The following is a 16421-nucleotide window of genomic DNA, read 5'->3' as shown; positions in this document are numbered from 1 at the left end:
AGCTGACAGCAATGACCGGTGCGGGTGAGTTCTCGCCGGGTATGGCGGGAACGGCCCGATTCTAGCACCTTCTTTCTGTGTCTGGCCAGGGTGGACGGCACGGAACGGGCAGGTCACAGCAACAGCCGCAAGCTCCACAATGCGCTGATCAGCTGGTCAGGACAAAGTATGCTTGGCGGAGAGATGATGACAGCCACTCGCCAACCTTGGCGGTGGTGGCACTGCTCCGTGATCGCCGGGCGCGACGACGGCGTGGTCTGGCCCCGTCTTACGGGCTGCGACCCTGCTCTGCCAATGTGCAACGGAATTACCTCCAAGAGTGCCAAGTGGCCCACATGTGCAGTTAATGAAGGAACGAGGTGTACGCACATTGGCGGAAGGAGCCTGCGAGACTTTGTTGTTATCCCGACGGAGATGTTCAAGTCAGGTTTCTTGCCCGAACCACCGTTGGGTTCACAGCTGCACCCGCCTGTGCCTCCCTAGTGTTGTACCATGTGCAGTAGTAGTTGATGACGAGGTTGGATACCCGCGCGGGTTGCGTGGGAAGTAAGGACTGTCGTCGTTGCATCACTGCGCTGACCGATAACTCCTTTGGGTTAAAGGAACAACGCGCCACGAGCACATGCCGTTGGGCTGACACTTCAAGACATACTTGTTGTATGGGCCACACTGCCATATATTATACTTGGGGGGGGGGGGCATATGCAGTGCGCGCATGTTTCAACGTTAGGCGACAAGGAATACCAGTCGGGAAACGCGTTCCAAAAAGAAATAAAACACGTCGAGTTTCTTCTGATTCGTATCCAATTTGATGGTGTCTCCTCCTTTTTGATTGCAGGCCATCTGGTATCAGTGGTGATACTTGTTGACGGCTAGCAACATAATTGTACTATACTTGGAGTCGGTAGTGATGGCGGTCCAAGTGAACGACACATCTTTCGTGTCATACGAGGCCAAATATAGAATACAGCTCCGCGTCGTCAGTGTCTCTGAACACAACATCTATGTACACATGTTCTACCGCGCATAGATACACATGGACCACCTTGTCACCCCAGAACCTTTGATCGCAAGACGCCCCAAACTCGGCAAAAACTGGTTGTCAGTTCCCTCGCGCATGTACACATACACATGCCTAGTGATAGCCCAGAGTCCACGCCCCAATCCCAGAGCTCCACAGCTCTCACCGTTCACATTCGCACCATCACTCCAGGATCCTGTCACATCCTCGCACCGTCTACGCCTCACCGTGCATCTCTACCGCCCCAAGGTGACTGCAACCACGCCGTCAGGAGTGTGCAACGCAAACACAAAAGATGCGAGGGATATGATACATTATTGTGTCTGCTGGGGACTCTCATACTATGGTGGCAGTGTCTGTCTGCGTGCTGTACTGGTCTGAAACCCGCCCTCGGTTTACCACCTTCTCCTCCTCCTCCGCTCTGACCCTCCGCGTGCAATTTTTCCTACAAATCCTCCTTCGTGCTTGGTGCCTTTCAGCGCCTAGTGGGCCTCGTCGCCGGGGATGGTCTCGAGAGTGTCAAACTCGGCCAGCGACTCGCCAATGATCTTGACGGCCTTGAGAATGTCCTCCTCGGAGATGACGAGCGGGGGAGCAAAGCGCACAATGTGCTTGTGCGTGGGCTTGGCAAGGAGACCCTTGGACTTCATGATGAGACACAGGTGCCAAGCCTCGCGACCCTTGGTCGACTTGGTGTGGTCAATGATGACACCGTTGAAGAGACCGCGGCCACGGATGGTGGTGATGAATGGCGAGTTGAGGTCCCTCAGGCCCTGGCGGAAGACCTCACCGAGCTTTTGAGAGCGCTCGGCGAGGTTTTCGTTGACGAGAACGTCGAGCGCGGTCATGGCCACGGCGCAGCCAAGAGGGTTACCGCCGTAGGTCGATCCGTGCTCTCCGGGCTTGATGCAAAGCATGATCTCCTTGCTGGCGAGAACGCACGAGACGGGGTACATGCCGCCAGAGAGGGCCTTGCCGAGGATGACCATGTCGGGCTTGATGTTGTCCCACTCGTAGCAGAGCATCTTGCCCGTACGGCAGAGACCAGTCTGGATCTCGTCACAGATGAGGAGGACGTTGTACTTCTTGCAGATCTCCTGAACCTTGCGGAGGTAGCCGTCACCGGGGACGTAGATACTGGACAGGTCAGCATTGGGACGGGCACACTTATGACGACCTATCACACTCACCCAGCCTCGCCCTGGATGGGCTCCACGAGGAACGCAGCAACCTCGTCGCCGTACTTCTCAAGAGCGCGCTCGAGGTCCTCGGGGTGGTCGTAGCGGATCATCTCGTTGTCGACGCGGGGGCCCACGTTGTCGAGGTAAGGGCCAAACTCCTTGCGAGCCTCCTCGTCGGTAGACATGGAGATGATGCCAATGGTGCGGCCGTGGAAGTTGCCCTCGACCGAGAGAACGCGGGCCTTGCCCTCGGGGATCTTCTTGACCTGGTAGCCCCACTTGCGGGCGAGCTTGATGGCAGTCTCGACGGCCTCGGCACCAGTGTTCATGGGAAGCATCATGTCAAAGCCGAACATCTCGGTGACCTTCTTGGCAAAGGGGCCAAGGCCGGTCGAGAAGAACGCGCGCGACGAAAGAGTGAGCTTGCTGGCCTGGGTGACAAGAGTCTTCACTGGAGAACATGTCAGCTCACTGCCCAATGAGACGCAGAGGAGATAACGAACAGATCTCGGGGTGGCAGTGACCCTGGTTGACGGCACTGGGAGTGTCAGTACATCGATAACTCTACACCAATAGCGCGCACTCACGAGTAAGCAGCCAAGAAGTCGAGGTACTCGTTGCCCTCGGGGTCCCAGACGTGGGCACCCTCACCGCGCTCGATGCAGCTGCGACGGGTCAGTTTTGGAGTGTTGAGGCGTCATCGGGCACGAAAAAAACAACACATACACAGGGAGGGGGTGGTAGTTGTGGCTGCGTCATGGTCAGCTCTGCCCACTGTAAAGTAGACGAAGGTTACGCACGCAGAGTACTCGCTCTCCAGGTCAACGATCTGCTGGGTGGAGTACTTGGCCTTGCCGCCGGCGGCAGAGGTGGTGGAGGTCGCGACGGGAGCCATGGTGACACAATTGTGGACGTGATAGGTAAGGTATGGACTGATCTGCTGGTTGTATGCACTCGTGAATGTGGTGGAGCGAGTAGGTGAGAGTGAAGAGGAGAGAGAGAGAGAAAGCGGGGACGCGAAGGGGATCTGGGTAATTGTATCAGTTGGCCTGCGGTGTCTCTCTCGCCAGCAACACACCCCGTCGCTCCGTCCCGGATTATCCTGTCGCTAAGCGCTCACAACCGCTCGGCACAAGCGCGCCAGTGACCTGTGGCCTGTGGGCTGCTGCTGCTGCGTGGCGTTTTCCCGGCTCGCCGGCATCCCATATCTGTGATCCTATTTGATCAAGCTCCGGATCTCCATATCGTCGTTTATCTGCACTTGCATTCGCATCATGCATGCAAAGGATATCATCAGGAGGGGCCCTCACGGACACCGTATGTGAACACCCAAGGCGGGTTCATATAGAGTCTGTGGGGGGTGACGTTAGCGCGGAGAGCCCCGCGGGGTTGTCTCAGGCCGGGCGGAACTCAAAAACACACCACGTCGACCAGCCTTTGCCTCTTACGCGCCGCTTGGCAATGTTTCCGGCCCAACGTTTGGAAAGGGTTGACTCGCAGTCTTTGGTGGGCAACGTCGCTCCATGAGCAGGGTACAATGTCACATGAGGGTTCTACAGGCAAGACAGAGGAACCTCAGCAGAGGTTGTTCTAGCCGCCGATGATCGTAGTCTACCATCCGTCATTTAGTGTTTACACATTTGTGACTGTCCAGCAAATGTAATCGCAGCGCACATTCGTGTAGATCATACACAACACTTTATGAGCTTAGATAGCCAGGTAAACCGTCATGGGCAGGGTCTAACAACGGGGGAGAGAGAGCGCGGTCTACGTAAGTGCCCGACATTATCGCGTGATCAGATGGACCGTGGCGCATCGTGCATCTTATCAAGAAACCGCTCTCGCAGTCGGATTACCTTGCCACCGACGAAGAGGTTGAAGAGACACCCGCGAGGTTCCAACGTTGCCAATTGCCAGACGGCCAGCGCTGGACAAACGCCATCGACGTCTGCGCGTCTCAGCCATCCACCATTTCTCCTCGGATTCTCCAAGTCGCCGCAAAACGGATCTGGCGGTTAAGCGACGATCCGGGGTCTCCAACAGCGGAAGCATTTCGGCCATTTATGTGTCCATACGTAATACCACGTGGTTAAAATCCACGTCAATAGCCGCCGTTATCATCGGTGTGGGCCCGCCCAGGCGGAGGTCCACCTCGACGCATAGTCGTGATCCATCGCCAACTTGTCTCGTCTTGTCTTAGCTACTCCACCTCCTTCTCTCAGCTCTTCGCCTCGAAACGTCTGCTAGGGACTCGTACGTCTGTCCTCTTGCGGTAGCCTTTTGGCCGATTCCAACTCTTCGTCCCCTTCCTTCCCGGCCGGCTCGTGCGATCGCCTTGGGGGCTTGATGTACGGCCCAACATCGCAGGCGTACGGCAGCCCTGCTGCTGGAGCGCAATATCGCGCCTCGCCAGCACCCTCGGCTGTACCGCGACAGCAGCAGTATGCTCCTAACCCGGGATACCAGCAACCAGTGATGTACACCCAGTCCCCACAGCAACAACAACAGCAACGCTACACCGCCCCACAGGGCTTCGCTCCCGGTCCTGGTGCCGGTCAAGCACCCATGGGTGCCGGCTACCCCGCTGGCTATGGCGGGTTTCCTCAACAACAGCAGATGCAGCAGGTTGCTCAACCACCTCCGCAGCGTCGCCAGCAGCAGCAGCAGCAACCACACAAAGGCACAATCCCCCCAGGGCAGATGGTGCGGGTTGGCCACAACACCGTCCGCGTGGAGAAGTATCTCTCCGAGGGCGGCTATGCGCACGTCTACCTCACTACGTCTGAGAACCCCGTCTATCCGCCAAAGCGGAGTGGTGACTCGAAGGGTCGCTGGGGCGAGAAGGGGTACACCCAGCATTGTCTGAAACGTATTGCCTTTGAGGACGAGTCGGTGTGGGCGGACGTGAGCAAGGAGATTGAAGTGATGGTAAGTTGTTGCCCTTGATGTACTTCAACTAAACCCGCAGAAAGCGCTCCCTGCGTCCCCATACCTTGTCCAGTATCTCGACTCTTCGCATCACCGCCTGCCAAATGGCCAACACGAGGTGTTCATCCTTATGGAGTTCTGCTCTGGTACGTACCAAGGGTCCAAGCGTTGGGCACGTCACTGACCATTCAGGTGGCGGCATCATTGATCTCCTGAACAAGCGTCTGCGCGACCGCTTGAAGGAGATTGAGATTCTCAACATCTTTACCGATGTCTGCGAGGTGAGCCCAAGACGCGGTGCATTGACACTGACAGTTAGGCTGTTGCAGCAATGCACGCACTCCCGCGACCTCTGTTACATCGTGATCTGAAGGCAAGTTGGACATTCTCGATGTGGAATGTTTTATTAACAAACAACAGATTGAGAACGTCCTCTCCCACCCCAACGGCCAGGCTCCCTCATCCCAGCGCCCAACGCCACTGGTCTTCAAGCTGTGTGACTTTGGTTCAACCACGTTCCCGGCATCCCACCCGCCCACAACCAAGGCCGAGGCGGACGCCCTCGCCATGGACCTGAACAAGCACACGACCTTGCAGTACAGAAGTCCAGAAATGGTTGAGCCCATGCTCGGTTGGGCTGTTGGCCTCCCAAGTGGTACGTTTATATCGTTGCTCTTTGCTCGTAACTGACATTCCAGACGTATGGGCACTTGGTGTCCTGTTGTACAAACTCTGTTACTACACCACTCCGTTTGAGGAGCATGGTACGCTCGCAATTGTTAACGCCAAATACACGTTCCCTCAGTATCCCGTGTACTCCCCTAGACTACAGCATCTTATTGGTGAGTTTCAATACTCAACCCCCAGCTACTAACGATTGCAGCATCCATGCTCGTCGAGCACCCCACGCGCCGCCCGAACGTGTTTGAAGTCCTCAAGGCGGCCCATGAGATGAGTGGCACGGCACCCATGGTCGACTATGTAAGTTCATTTATCTCAAGCAAACGCTCACCAGCAGCCTTCCCCAGCAAACCGCAACGCTCTTCCTCCTTCTCCAAGCAAGCGTCGCTCCCAATCCATTGCGCAGCAGCAGCCGCCACCTCCATCAAACAACAACTTGCTCGATTTCACACCGGGTGCTCCTCCTTCGCGACCTGCCATGATGGTGGACCAAGAGTTGGCGAATGCTGCCCAAAAGGTGACCCCTGGCCGTCGTGGTCGCCCCACCCGCGACTCTATCAAGTCTCAGCCGCCCCCGCCGCAGTTACCATCCGGCGCTACATCTGGCCCACCTGTGGTCAACAAGATGTCGGTGACAGGCGAGGGTGCCAAGCCAAAGGGTCCGTCGCCAACTCGGCATCAATATGGGGCCTCCATGTCTGTCAAGGCACCTCCCAAGCTGGACACACAGAATATCCAACGGCCTTCACCCCAGGCAAGCGTCGATGCGTTTGGGTTGCCTACCAACAAGGCGACCGTTACATCGCCTGGCGGATTTGGCGACGCGTTTGGCGTGTCCCTCAAGTCGACCAAGTCGCCCGTTTCCACCACCTCGCCCTCCGGGTTTGGTGATGCCTTTGGTGTGCCGCTCAGGTCGGCCAAGTCTCCCACAGCTTCATCGCCGGCTGGGTTTGGCGACTCGTTTGTGGTCCGCAAGACGACGCTTCCCTCCAGTGCTGCGGACAAGTATGGTGGTCTGGGTCGAGCGTCAAACCAGCCTCCTCCACCTCAGCTTCCATCCCGTGGCTTTAGCGACAATTTTGGAAAGGCCTCACCCCCGCTGTCTGCTAGGCCATCGCAGCCTTCGCCACCTGTGTCCGCCAAGCCCACGCGGCCTTCGCCCATTGAGACATCGCCTCAGAAAATGGCGGCCTCGCTCACGTCACTCCGCTCATCAAACCAGACAGGGACCAAATCTCCAGTAGATCCCTCTTCGTCTATCCCTGACGGCGAGCTTACATTTGAGCAGCGCTTCCCATCTATCGAGGCCCTCTCGTCTGGCCAACACACTCCTCCTGCTCCATCTCCTCCTCTGGCTTCTCCACCTACGGCCGTGGCGACTGCCAAGCCAGCACACATCCGCCGTCCCTCGCTGGCCATCGCCAACCTCACAGGTGGCGACCTGGCGTCTGCCAACCGCTCGCCCAAGGTCACTACTCAGCTTCCACCGCAGCCTCGGTCGACTCACGTCACAGGCACTGCGTTCAAGGCTAGTAATGACCGCCACCAAGGTCTCCGTGTGCCGTCGCCCGACAAGCGCAACTCTGCAACGTCGGCGACAGCCGACTACTTGGATCTTCTGGACGACGAGGTAGGGGCGGCTCTTCAGACGCCTGAAGACTTGATGGGCGACGAGGGTTCCGAGTCCAGCCAGATTGCGCTGGCACCACTTCGTCCCGTGCTGTCCAAGACACCGTCGTCTGGTTCGCGCTTTGGTGTGTCGCCCTCAGCAATGAAGCCCCCAGCGCTGCCCATGCAGCAGTCGCAGCCTCCTGTTGCTCCAAAGCCGAAACCAGCCTTCCTCGCGGCCGACAACAAGACGCAAGGTGCTGCGCAGCGCGCGACCCTGCCGCCACTCTCTGCCAGCCGGCCGACCAGCAACTTCAACTCGGAGATGTGGTCGCCACTGGAGCGTATGCGTTCGAGCAGTGTGTCGACGCGCAAGTCGCCGACCTCACCGTCGTCTGGCAAGGACAAGAGCGGAGGTATCGAGCCCGATTCCAGCGATGACGACGCAGGGCCGGAGGATGTCAGCGGCGGTGGTCGCCGACCCTCCTCACCTCCCCGCTATGGCCGCGTTTCGCCCGCGCCCGGCATTGCACGTAGAATGTCGGCGTACGAGCCAGGCGCCATTCCGGGCCTCCCGGCGTCCAGATCGCCTGCAGTATCGCCCGCGACGTCCACCTTTGCATTCAACGTGCGCCAACCCAGCCAACCCAGCGGCCGGCCAAAGTCGATGTATGTCGGTGCCTCGCCTACGGCCCTGAGCCCCCCTACGTCGGACATCTCGCGCAGTTCGTCACCGGCCAGGGAGGAGCGTCACCTGCGTCGGAGCAGCATCAACGACATTGTGTCGCGCTACGAGGCCTTGTCCACTGACAAGAGTCCTCGATCGCCGAGCCATCCACTCCATGACCTTCCGGCGAACGGCAACGGCGTCAATGTGGGTGTCCAACGCAAGCCTAGTGTTCGCGCCAAACCCCCCACACTTGCTGCCAAGCCCAACATCGTCGCGCCGTCAGCACCGCCCACGGTTGCGGCCAAGCCGCTGATGCTGCGTAAGCCGTCCGGCTCGCGTCCACCCCCGCCGACCCTGCCTGTCCTGCCTGCGTCCAGCGCTGTTTCGCAGCCGTTTCCAAGCCAGACGGTGACGGTGACGTCTCGTGCGCCACCATCGACACAGCCCAAACCCGCCTCACTCCGAAACGTGCCCCAGCTTGCTGGGGGTGACGATCGTAAGGCGTTTGTGTCAGCAGTCGACAAAGTCTCGTCCGTGTCACAGCCTGTGACTGTTCCGGCATCCGGCGGCCGAAGTGCGCGTGATTCACCCACGCACGGTGGCGGAGGTGGTGGTGGAGGTGGTGGAGGGGCAGGAGGAGGCTCCAGTGGTTCTAGCCCTGAGAAGCAGCAGCCAGTCAACGTCTTGATTGCCCGCTGGAACAAGGGCAAGTGAGTCCCAGAGGGGCCAGCGGGCGTGGGAGGTGCCGCCCCGGTGACATTTTTGCACCCGTGCAGCCCCCTGTCGGTAATTCAGCAAGGGGGCAAGGGGGGTCCTTGAGCGGGCTCTCCACGATTGTTTGTCTAGCACGTACATATGAAGGCAGGGGCAAGAATGGAGAGATTATGGGATCATCATGGCTCCTGTACAATGGAACCCTGCTCTACCCTGGGCTATTAGGAGCTTTTCCCGCATTAGGGTTGGCTTTAAACGCGGCGAACCCCATTCAAATGTGGTGTTGAGTTGCTAGTGCCATCAACGATGAGGTCAGCAACCAATGTCAGCAAAATCAAAGTCGCGTACAGTCGGCTTTGCTGGATTGTCCCCAGATGCCCAGAGCTGCCGCATGTGCGCCATTTTCCCTTGCTTTTTTTTCCCCTCCTTCCTCCTTCGCACCCTGCGGTCGTACGTTTGCTGTTGACCGAGGCCGAAGGCTACATATCCGTGCCCAGACGGACGCCTGGACGTAGGTGTCCGTGACCGCCATGAGAGCGACATGCCGGAGCTGCCGACGGCAAGCAGACACGACGCGTCATGCAGCCAACAGGACCACCATGCCACCAGGGTCGACGTGGCCAGGCGCGCGGGTGGGTGGCAGCAGCCTTGTGCCGTCTCCGTCCCTTGATCGTCCGTTGCCTGCGACGAGATATGACAGCGTCCGGCGTGTGTGCGCGACCATGTCAGCAGCCTGAGTCAGCCGCGGGACAGTGGAACGGTCCAACGGTGCACAGGTGGTCGTGTGGTGCCCGGAAAGAATGTTCTCATGGCCGTGACTAAAAGCCGCGTTGGTTTATCCTGACCGGTCCAAGCCTTTGTAATCATTTGGTCCCGCTTATGTGTTAGCAATATAGAAAACATGCGGTGATTAGAAATTTGCACCAGCGACGCCGACGGCCTCGCTGCCCCGTGTGTACGGGGTGTGTCTCCACTTGTCCACCTGCCCCGTTTCTCCCATCGACTCCTCCATTCCGCGCACACACAACACAAATCCACATTCATCCATCCTCTGGTACCATTGCCAAACAAGAGCCGCTCGCTGCCCGCCTCCTCTGGGCTTTTGCCTGCACCGACATTGTATCCATACACATCCTCACGCGGCCTCCTTCCATCCCTCCCCCCCCCCAATCCGTCTCCCTTCCTCGCCACTCGCCCCCGCGTTCTCTCTCGGCTCCGCAATCCGCCGTAGCCGCGACGACTCCGTCTCGGCACCTGAGGCGGGCTTCTACAACCATTTCTCTCGGCCATCGGCCACCACTCTGACACAAAACACTCTTTGACCTGGAGACTCTGGCAAGCAAGTTTCACTGCACGCACGCACGCACGCACGCACGCACGCACGCCCTTGCGCGTTGACAATGTACACCGTCTCAACACCAGATTCAGACTCGTCACCTCGTATCCGAAATATCAGCGGCTCCCATACATCAGCGGCCGCCGCCATGTCGTACCTCAACTCTGGCAACCCAGGCTCGCGCCGCACCTCTGCCGGCCCCAGCAACGAGCCTTCCCCAGAAAACAAGCCCTATCTCAACCAGTCGGGCTCGGGCTCCGCATCAGGACGCACACCCACCTCGATGGAGCTGGCAGCCGAGGCTGAAGCCAAGCGCCGTAAAGTCCAGCGCGCGTGTGATGTCTGCAGAAGGTATGTGTGGAGTGGAGTAACCATCGGGTACCCGGCAGGTGATGAAAGCGCCACCCATCGGGCACCAGCGATCGCCATCATCATCGTCGTCGTCGTCGTCGTCGTCGTGTGACGTGCGCTGACCTGCTACAGGAAAAAGATTCGTTGTGAAGGACCGATGAACTCGCATTCCAACAGCAGTGCGTTGTGTTGTGTTTGTGAATAAACAAGAGTCCCGAGACTGAATTCTTCAGAATGCGCAAACTGCACAGAATACGGGCTGGAGTGCACCTACAACGAGGCAGCCAAGCGTCGAGGTCCTCCAAAGGGCTACATTGACACTGTCGAGCAGCGATGCGGGCGTCTCGAACGTCTGCTTGCTCAGCTGCACCCCACGCTGGATCTGACAGGAACGGTTGGACCCATGCCTGATCGCGACGACTTTGAGCTTGGTACATATCAGGACCAGCTCCGCTCTCTCGGTATCCCCCCCTACCCCCAGCTCAAAGCTGTTAGCCCCATCGACACTACCGTCGCGGCCGGAACACCGCCTACGGCACAGAGTGCACCATCCCCTTCTCCCCGCGTCCTCGGCGCCGCGCCGTGGGGTCCCTTTGAAAAGGATCCTAACCGCCCGCCAGATGACGAGGATGACGCTCTTGACCAAGCGCGGATCGCCCATGCGCTCCACAAGCTCAACATTCGCGACTATGACGCTTTCCGGTTCCATGGCAAGGCGTCGGGTGCTCACCTCATCCGGATTGTCAACGAGCTCAAGTACTCGGAGGCCGAAATCAACCTCTTTGACCGTCTGGGAGCCGTCAAGCGCCCAGAGTACTGGATGGTCCCCGAATGGGAGAAGGCAATTGCAACCGACAGCGTCAATGCCATCGACTATGACATGTGGCCCGACGAGGGGCTCGCCAGCCGCCTCATCGACAGCTACTTCGACAATGTCAATAACCACATGCCCCTGCTCAACCGTGTCATTTTCCAGCGGCAATACCAGAGCGGCCTGTGGCGCACCAACTCGGACTTTGCGAGGATGTCTCTCATGGTCTTTGCGAACGGTTCCCGCTATGTCGACGACGACCGCGTGTACTGGCCCGCTGACGCTGCGACGACCCCAGAGGGCCGCGCGCGCCTCCTCAATGATGCGGACGGCACCCGCAAATATTCGGCTGGTTGGATCTACATGCGCGCGCTTATCAAGGTCGGTCGGTCGTGGCTGCAGAGCCCTGGCCTCCTCGACCTCCAGACCAATGTCCTCGTCTGCCTGTTCCTGAATGGTAGCGCTGTCCCGCACTTGGCGTGGCTTGTCGCCGGATCCGGTCTGCGCATGGCACAGGAGATTGGCATCCACGTCCGCACCACCATGCTCCTTACCAACCCCATCGACCGCGCTCTATACAACCGAGCCTTCTGGTGTCTGTACCACTTTGACCGCCTCAGCTGTGCTGCCATTGGCCGCTCCGTGGCCATCCAGGACTCGGACTTTGACGCCGACTACCCCATCGCTGTCGACGATGCCTACTGGGACACTGGCGACCCGGAGCGCGACTTTAAGCAGCCTCCTGGTCTCCCGCCAGACCCCGCTGTCATGTCCTTTACTCATCTCCTCAAGCTCGACCACGTCCTCGGCGCCGCAATGCGCACCATCTACGCCGTCAACAAGCTTCCGGAGCACGGGGCTGACCAGCGCGCTATTGTCGTCGAGCTCGACTCGGCACTCAACTCGTGGGCCGACAGCGTGCCTGACGCGCTCAGGTGGGACCCCACGCGCGCCGATCCCAAACTCTTCGAGCACTCGGCCATTCTCTACGCCCACTACTACTATGTCCAGATCCTCATTCACCGCCCGTTCATGCCCACGCGCAAGAACCCAGAGTCCGTTGGCTTCCCGTCCCTCGCCATCTGCAGCAATGCCGCTCGTTCGATCTCCAACATTCTCGACGCGGTCCTCCGTCGCGGCCGTCAGTCTGGCAAGCTTCCCGGCCACGCCGTGTCCATCTCGTTTGCTCTCCCGGCATCTACCGCAGCCGTTGTCCTGCTCATGAACGTATACGCCGTTCGTCAGCGTGCACCAGAACGCGAGCGCTGTTTGAATGACGTCAAGCGCGTCATTGCTGCCCTCAAGGAGATGGAACTTACGTACCGCCAGGCCGGTAAGATGACCGACCTCATCTCCGAGGTGGCACGCGAGAGCACTGGCGATTTCAACATGAACGACATATCTGCGCCAATCAAGCGCTCTTTCGACGAGACGACGATCAACAACTGCACTGCCACTGCGGTATCCACACCGACATGTGACCTGCAAGGCGGCTTCAACGCTGGCACTCCTGGCGCGCCGACACACCCACCCCTGCTGTCATACGCCAACGCCTCACCGTCCGCAGGGAGCGACATTGGTGGACCGAGTACCGGTATGCAGCCCCCACAGCGGCAGGCGACCCCGCCCTACGGCGTCTTCCCACTCACGTGGGGCACGGGTCTCACACCTACCGGCGAGGCGACGCTGGTTCCCGACCTCTTTGACGCCGGCGAGTTGCAAAACCTCAACTACGCCGTCACAAACTTTGACATGCTGGGCGACGCCAACAGCAACGAGTTTTGGTCCAGCCTGTTTCGCCAGGGTAACGGTGGAATCAGCACCTTTGGGACCGGACTAGGGAACGGACCTGTCACTCCAGGGCCTGGGTGAGTGCTCGCACTGAAACTGAACTGCGGTGACACGGCCACGCGGGCCGCCGGTACTGGCCCATTTTCACCCCCTGCCCCCGCCTGCCCTTTGTTCACGTGTACACGCGTGGTTGCTTCGATGGTCTTCTGCCGCAAGCGCGTGGTGGAGGGTCAACTCACAGCCAAGCGTCGCGCAGGGTTTCAGTGCCGGCGTGGTGCCAGGAAATCATCGGACGGACCTTGGGAGAGTTGTTGCTGACGTCAAATCGCAGGCAGGTGCAGCCAGTTTGGAACTTTATGCCTTGGCTCCCACCCGAGAACCCCCAGCCTTAGACCGCGCTTACAAGTCGGGAACGGACTTTAGAAGTCGGAGCAGACCATAGATGTACTTGGAGGGCCAGAGAGAGAGAGTGAGAGAGACAGAGACAGAGACAGAGAGAGGAAGGGACTGTGTGTGTGTGTGTACGTAGCAAGCGGATAACTACTGCATAAAAAAGCCAGCTGTATATTTCCACTTGTGTACTCGAATGCCTAGTTCCCCGTTTTAGACTACACAACTCCCCCCTATACATTTCGGACGTGGATTCTACCTACCCCCCCCTCTTTCAGACATTTGACGCGGAAATGAGGCGCCCAGACTTTGTGGTTATCGTAGTGTGCCCCGTGTACGCACGCACGCAGGAGGAGGGCAGCGTGTGGCTACTTCCACGGCGCTGGCGCTGATTGATACCCGCGCGGGTGCGCGGTGCCGCTGCACGCACGGCTGGCCTGCTCAAGCGGCCTTGCGCTCCAAGGCCTTCTTGGCCGTGAGGGCGGTCAGGGCCGCGCCGATACCGGAGCCGTCCTTGGCCAGACCAATGGTGATGATCTTCTCCTGCTCGCCAAGCACAATCTTGAGGGCCTCGCGCACACGCGACTCAAAGTTGGGCAGGAACTCGGCAACCGAGCCGTCGACGCCGACGTCGATGGCCTTCTTGTCCTGCTCGCGGCGGTTGGGCTCGGTGTGCAGGACAATGGCGGCGATGGCAGTGGCGGCGAGGTATGCTGCGCGGTGGGCGACGATGCCGACGGCCCAGCGGACGAGCTCAATGTCGCCGGCCTGGATGTACTGGCTCTCGACGCCGAGCATCGACTGGATGGCGGTGCGCACCTCGGCGTCGTCCTTGGCGCCCTCGACCCGGGACACAAACGCAGTGTCAAAGCCGTAGTGGGTGTTGAGCACCTTGCTCGAGTTGCCGTCAAACAGCAACCTCGAGTCGATGAGGTGGAGCAAAATGTTGCGCGTAATCTCGCCGAGGTACATGCCCGAGACCATCTTCTCAAAGGCCTGCTTGCGGGGGTTGATCGACTCGCGGTCGAGCTTGTTGTCGTAGATCGACGCAGGGAGGCATCGGCGCTTGTTGTCAAACGCTCCCCACTCAGTGTTGATAACCATGTACTCGCCCGCGTGCTCGCCGCCAGCCTCGAGCGCGGCAATCTTGTCGTCGCCGAGCTTCTTGACGGTACTTGTGCGGTCAATGTAGGCGCCGTTGGTACCGGTACCGAAGATGGCACCGATCAGCGCAGGACCGTGCTGGTATGACCGCGAGAGGAGAGTGCCGACAGTCTGTGGAAAATATCGTCAGCATAAACTCTATCCATGCGGGGTATGCGGGGCAGGCCATGCGTCACGCGCGCGCGCGTTGCACGAGGAACATCATCATCGGCAAATGAGTAAGGCGATGATGGCACCGGGACACATGCACACACACCACAATGTCGGTGCGGTGGGGTGTTCCTTTTGTGCTGTTTGGCCGTACGGCTGATCTGGGCCTCCGGGGCGCCAATGGCACGCCGACCTGCTGTGCCGGCGGCATGGGCGTCCGTGCGGCACACCTTCCTTCCCTCATTGTTCCGTTTTCTGCAGCCAACTGGGTCTGTAACTCACGTCGTTGACGAGGGCGCTGCAGCGGACATGGATGTGCTTGCGGTCCAAAGCATCCTGGAGGAGGAGGACAACGTCCTTGCCCTGCGCGTTCTTGGCGTTGAAGCCCTTGGTCCAAGTGAGGAGGGAACCGCGGTCAATGGCAGTTTGCTCGACAGGGAAGCTGGGCAAAAGTGTCAGCCCACGTCATGTGTATATCGGACAATGGTTCTGTCGGCGGCCGTTTACATTTGCGTCACCAAACGCTCCCTCGTCGGCACCCCTCGGGGCGGGGGGGATCTCGCTGCACGAGAACGACAGCGTCTCTGGCGTCGTCGCCGCCAGAGCCGCACAGTACGCCGCTTCCAACTCACGAGAAGGTAAATCCAAGATGGAGGGGCTCATTGTCGTCGGTGGTGAGGTCCGAGCCAATGTCGGTGAGGAACGCGTCCACAGAGTCGGCAATGTAGTCTGGCTGTCAGCGCACTGCTCTTGGGGCTCGGACACGGATGGAAAGGCGACGTTGTTGCCGTCGGCCGTAGTCTTAGGGGGGGAGGGTCTCGGTGGACCCCCGAGGTTCGACCTTGCGTCCCCCCCCCAAACGGCCGCAGTGGGCACCATTCGCCCCGCGTCGGGGTCCCTAAATCCAGTCCCAAACTACTCACCAAAGAGAACGCGGGCCTCGCCTTGCTTGAGAGCGTCCGAGACCTTGTACTTTTGCTGCTTGATCTCAAACTTGTTCTCGCCAAAGAGCTTGATCTCACACACGCGGAGGTTGGTGCCGCCAAGGTCGAGGGCGAGGAAGGTGCTGCGGGGGGGAAGCGTCAGACTGTGCTCAAAAGAAGGCAACTGGTGCACAAGGCATAGTCGCCATCAAAAAAAGCATCCCACGGCACGACTGCCCGTCGACAGGCGGCCCAGACCAACAGCTGTCTCGTGCGCTTTTCGGGAACACCACCAAAACTCACCCCTGCTCAGAGCCGTCGGGAACACCGGGAACGTAGCTGGGGACCATGGCGACGTCGTGGCCGTAGGCGGCGAGGCCATCGTTCATCTCCTCGCAAAAGTACTTGACAATGGTTTTCAGCTTGTCATCGCTGAGCATAAAGTACGGCTCGATGGACTTGCAGATCTCGGGCAGGACCATGGTGAAAGGAAGGACGGGGGGTGGGTGGGGTTGGGTGGGGGTGTTCAGGTGGGAGTGTCAAGTAGGATGGATGGTCGACCGTGCGCTGTGTGTGCGTGTATGTCTGTGTAACCTAGCCAGATAAACAGTGGTGATGGGCGGGATGGGTTAATGTGTGACGCGCGAGGACGATGAGGAAGACAAGAGAACAAGCTGGACAACGTCGTGCGGGTGGTAGAGG

The 16421-nt window shown here is 59.2% G+C and overlaps 4 protein-coding genes across 4 annotated transcripts; 2 read left to right on the top strand and 2 right to left on the bottom strand.

Moving 5' to 3' along the window:
* Positions 1 to 1503: 1503 nt before the first annotated feature.
* Positions 1504 to 3097, bottom strand: CAR2 (ornithine aminotransferase; the record flags this gene model as incomplete). Its single annotated transcript, XM_028624188.1, has 6 exons — positions 1504 to 2158; positions 2212 to 2653; positions 2706 to 2740; positions 2790 to 2867; positions 2929 to 2952; positions 3003 to 3097. 6 exons carry the CDS (start codon positions 3095 to 3097, stop codon positions 1504 to 1506), a joined length of 1329 nt encoding a protein of 442 aa, XP_028475260.1.
* A 1451-nt stretch (positions 3098 to 4548) lies between these two features.
* On the top strand, positions 4549 to 8803 carry EHS24_008888 (uncharacterized protein; the record flags this gene model as incomplete). Its single annotated transcript, XM_028624187.1, has 7 exons — positions 4549 to 5130; positions 5171 to 5276; positions 5323 to 5411; positions 5551 to 5785; positions 5829 to 5972; positions 6014 to 6111; positions 6149 to 8803. The coding sequence occupies 7 exons, from the start codon at positions 4549 to 4551 to the stop codon at positions 8801 to 8803; spliced, it is 3909 nt and encodes a 1302-aa protein (XP_028475259.1).
* Positions 8804 to 10203: 1400 nt separating this feature from the next.
* EHS24_008887 (uncharacterized protein) lies at positions 10204 to 13484 on the top strand (the record flags this gene model as incomplete). Its single annotated transcript, XM_028624186.1, has 4 exons — positions 10204 to 10490; positions 10623 to 10669; positions 10724 to 13169; positions 13424 to 13484. 4 exons carry the CDS (start codon positions 10204 to 10206, stop codon positions 13482 to 13484), a joined length of 2841 nt encoding a protein of 946 aa, XP_028475258.1.
* A 439-nt stretch (positions 13485 to 13923) lies between these two features.
* On the bottom strand, positions 13924 to 16201 carry GLK1 (glucokinase; the record flags this gene model as incomplete). Its single annotated transcript, XM_028624185.1, has 5 exons — positions 13924 to 14757; positions 15079 to 15238; positions 15429 to 15525; positions 15720 to 15862; positions 16023 to 16201. The coding sequence occupies 5 exons, from the start codon at positions 16199 to 16201 to the stop codon at positions 13924 to 13926; spliced, it is 1413 nt and encodes a 470-aa protein (XP_028475257.1).
* Positions 16202 to 16421: the final 220 nt, after the last annotated feature.

The sequence above is a fragment of the Apiotrichum porosum genome (assembly GCF_003942205.1).
Source record: "Apiotrichum porosum strain DSM 27194 chromosome Unknown scaffold_8, whole genome shotgun sequence".
NCBI classification, from domain to species: Eukaryota; Fungi; Basidiomycota; class Tremellomycetes; order Trichosporonales; family Trichosporonaceae; genus Apiotrichum; species Apiotrichum porosum.
Note: the sequence above shows the minus strand (reverse complement) of the source record. Positions and strands in the feature narration are given on the sequence as shown.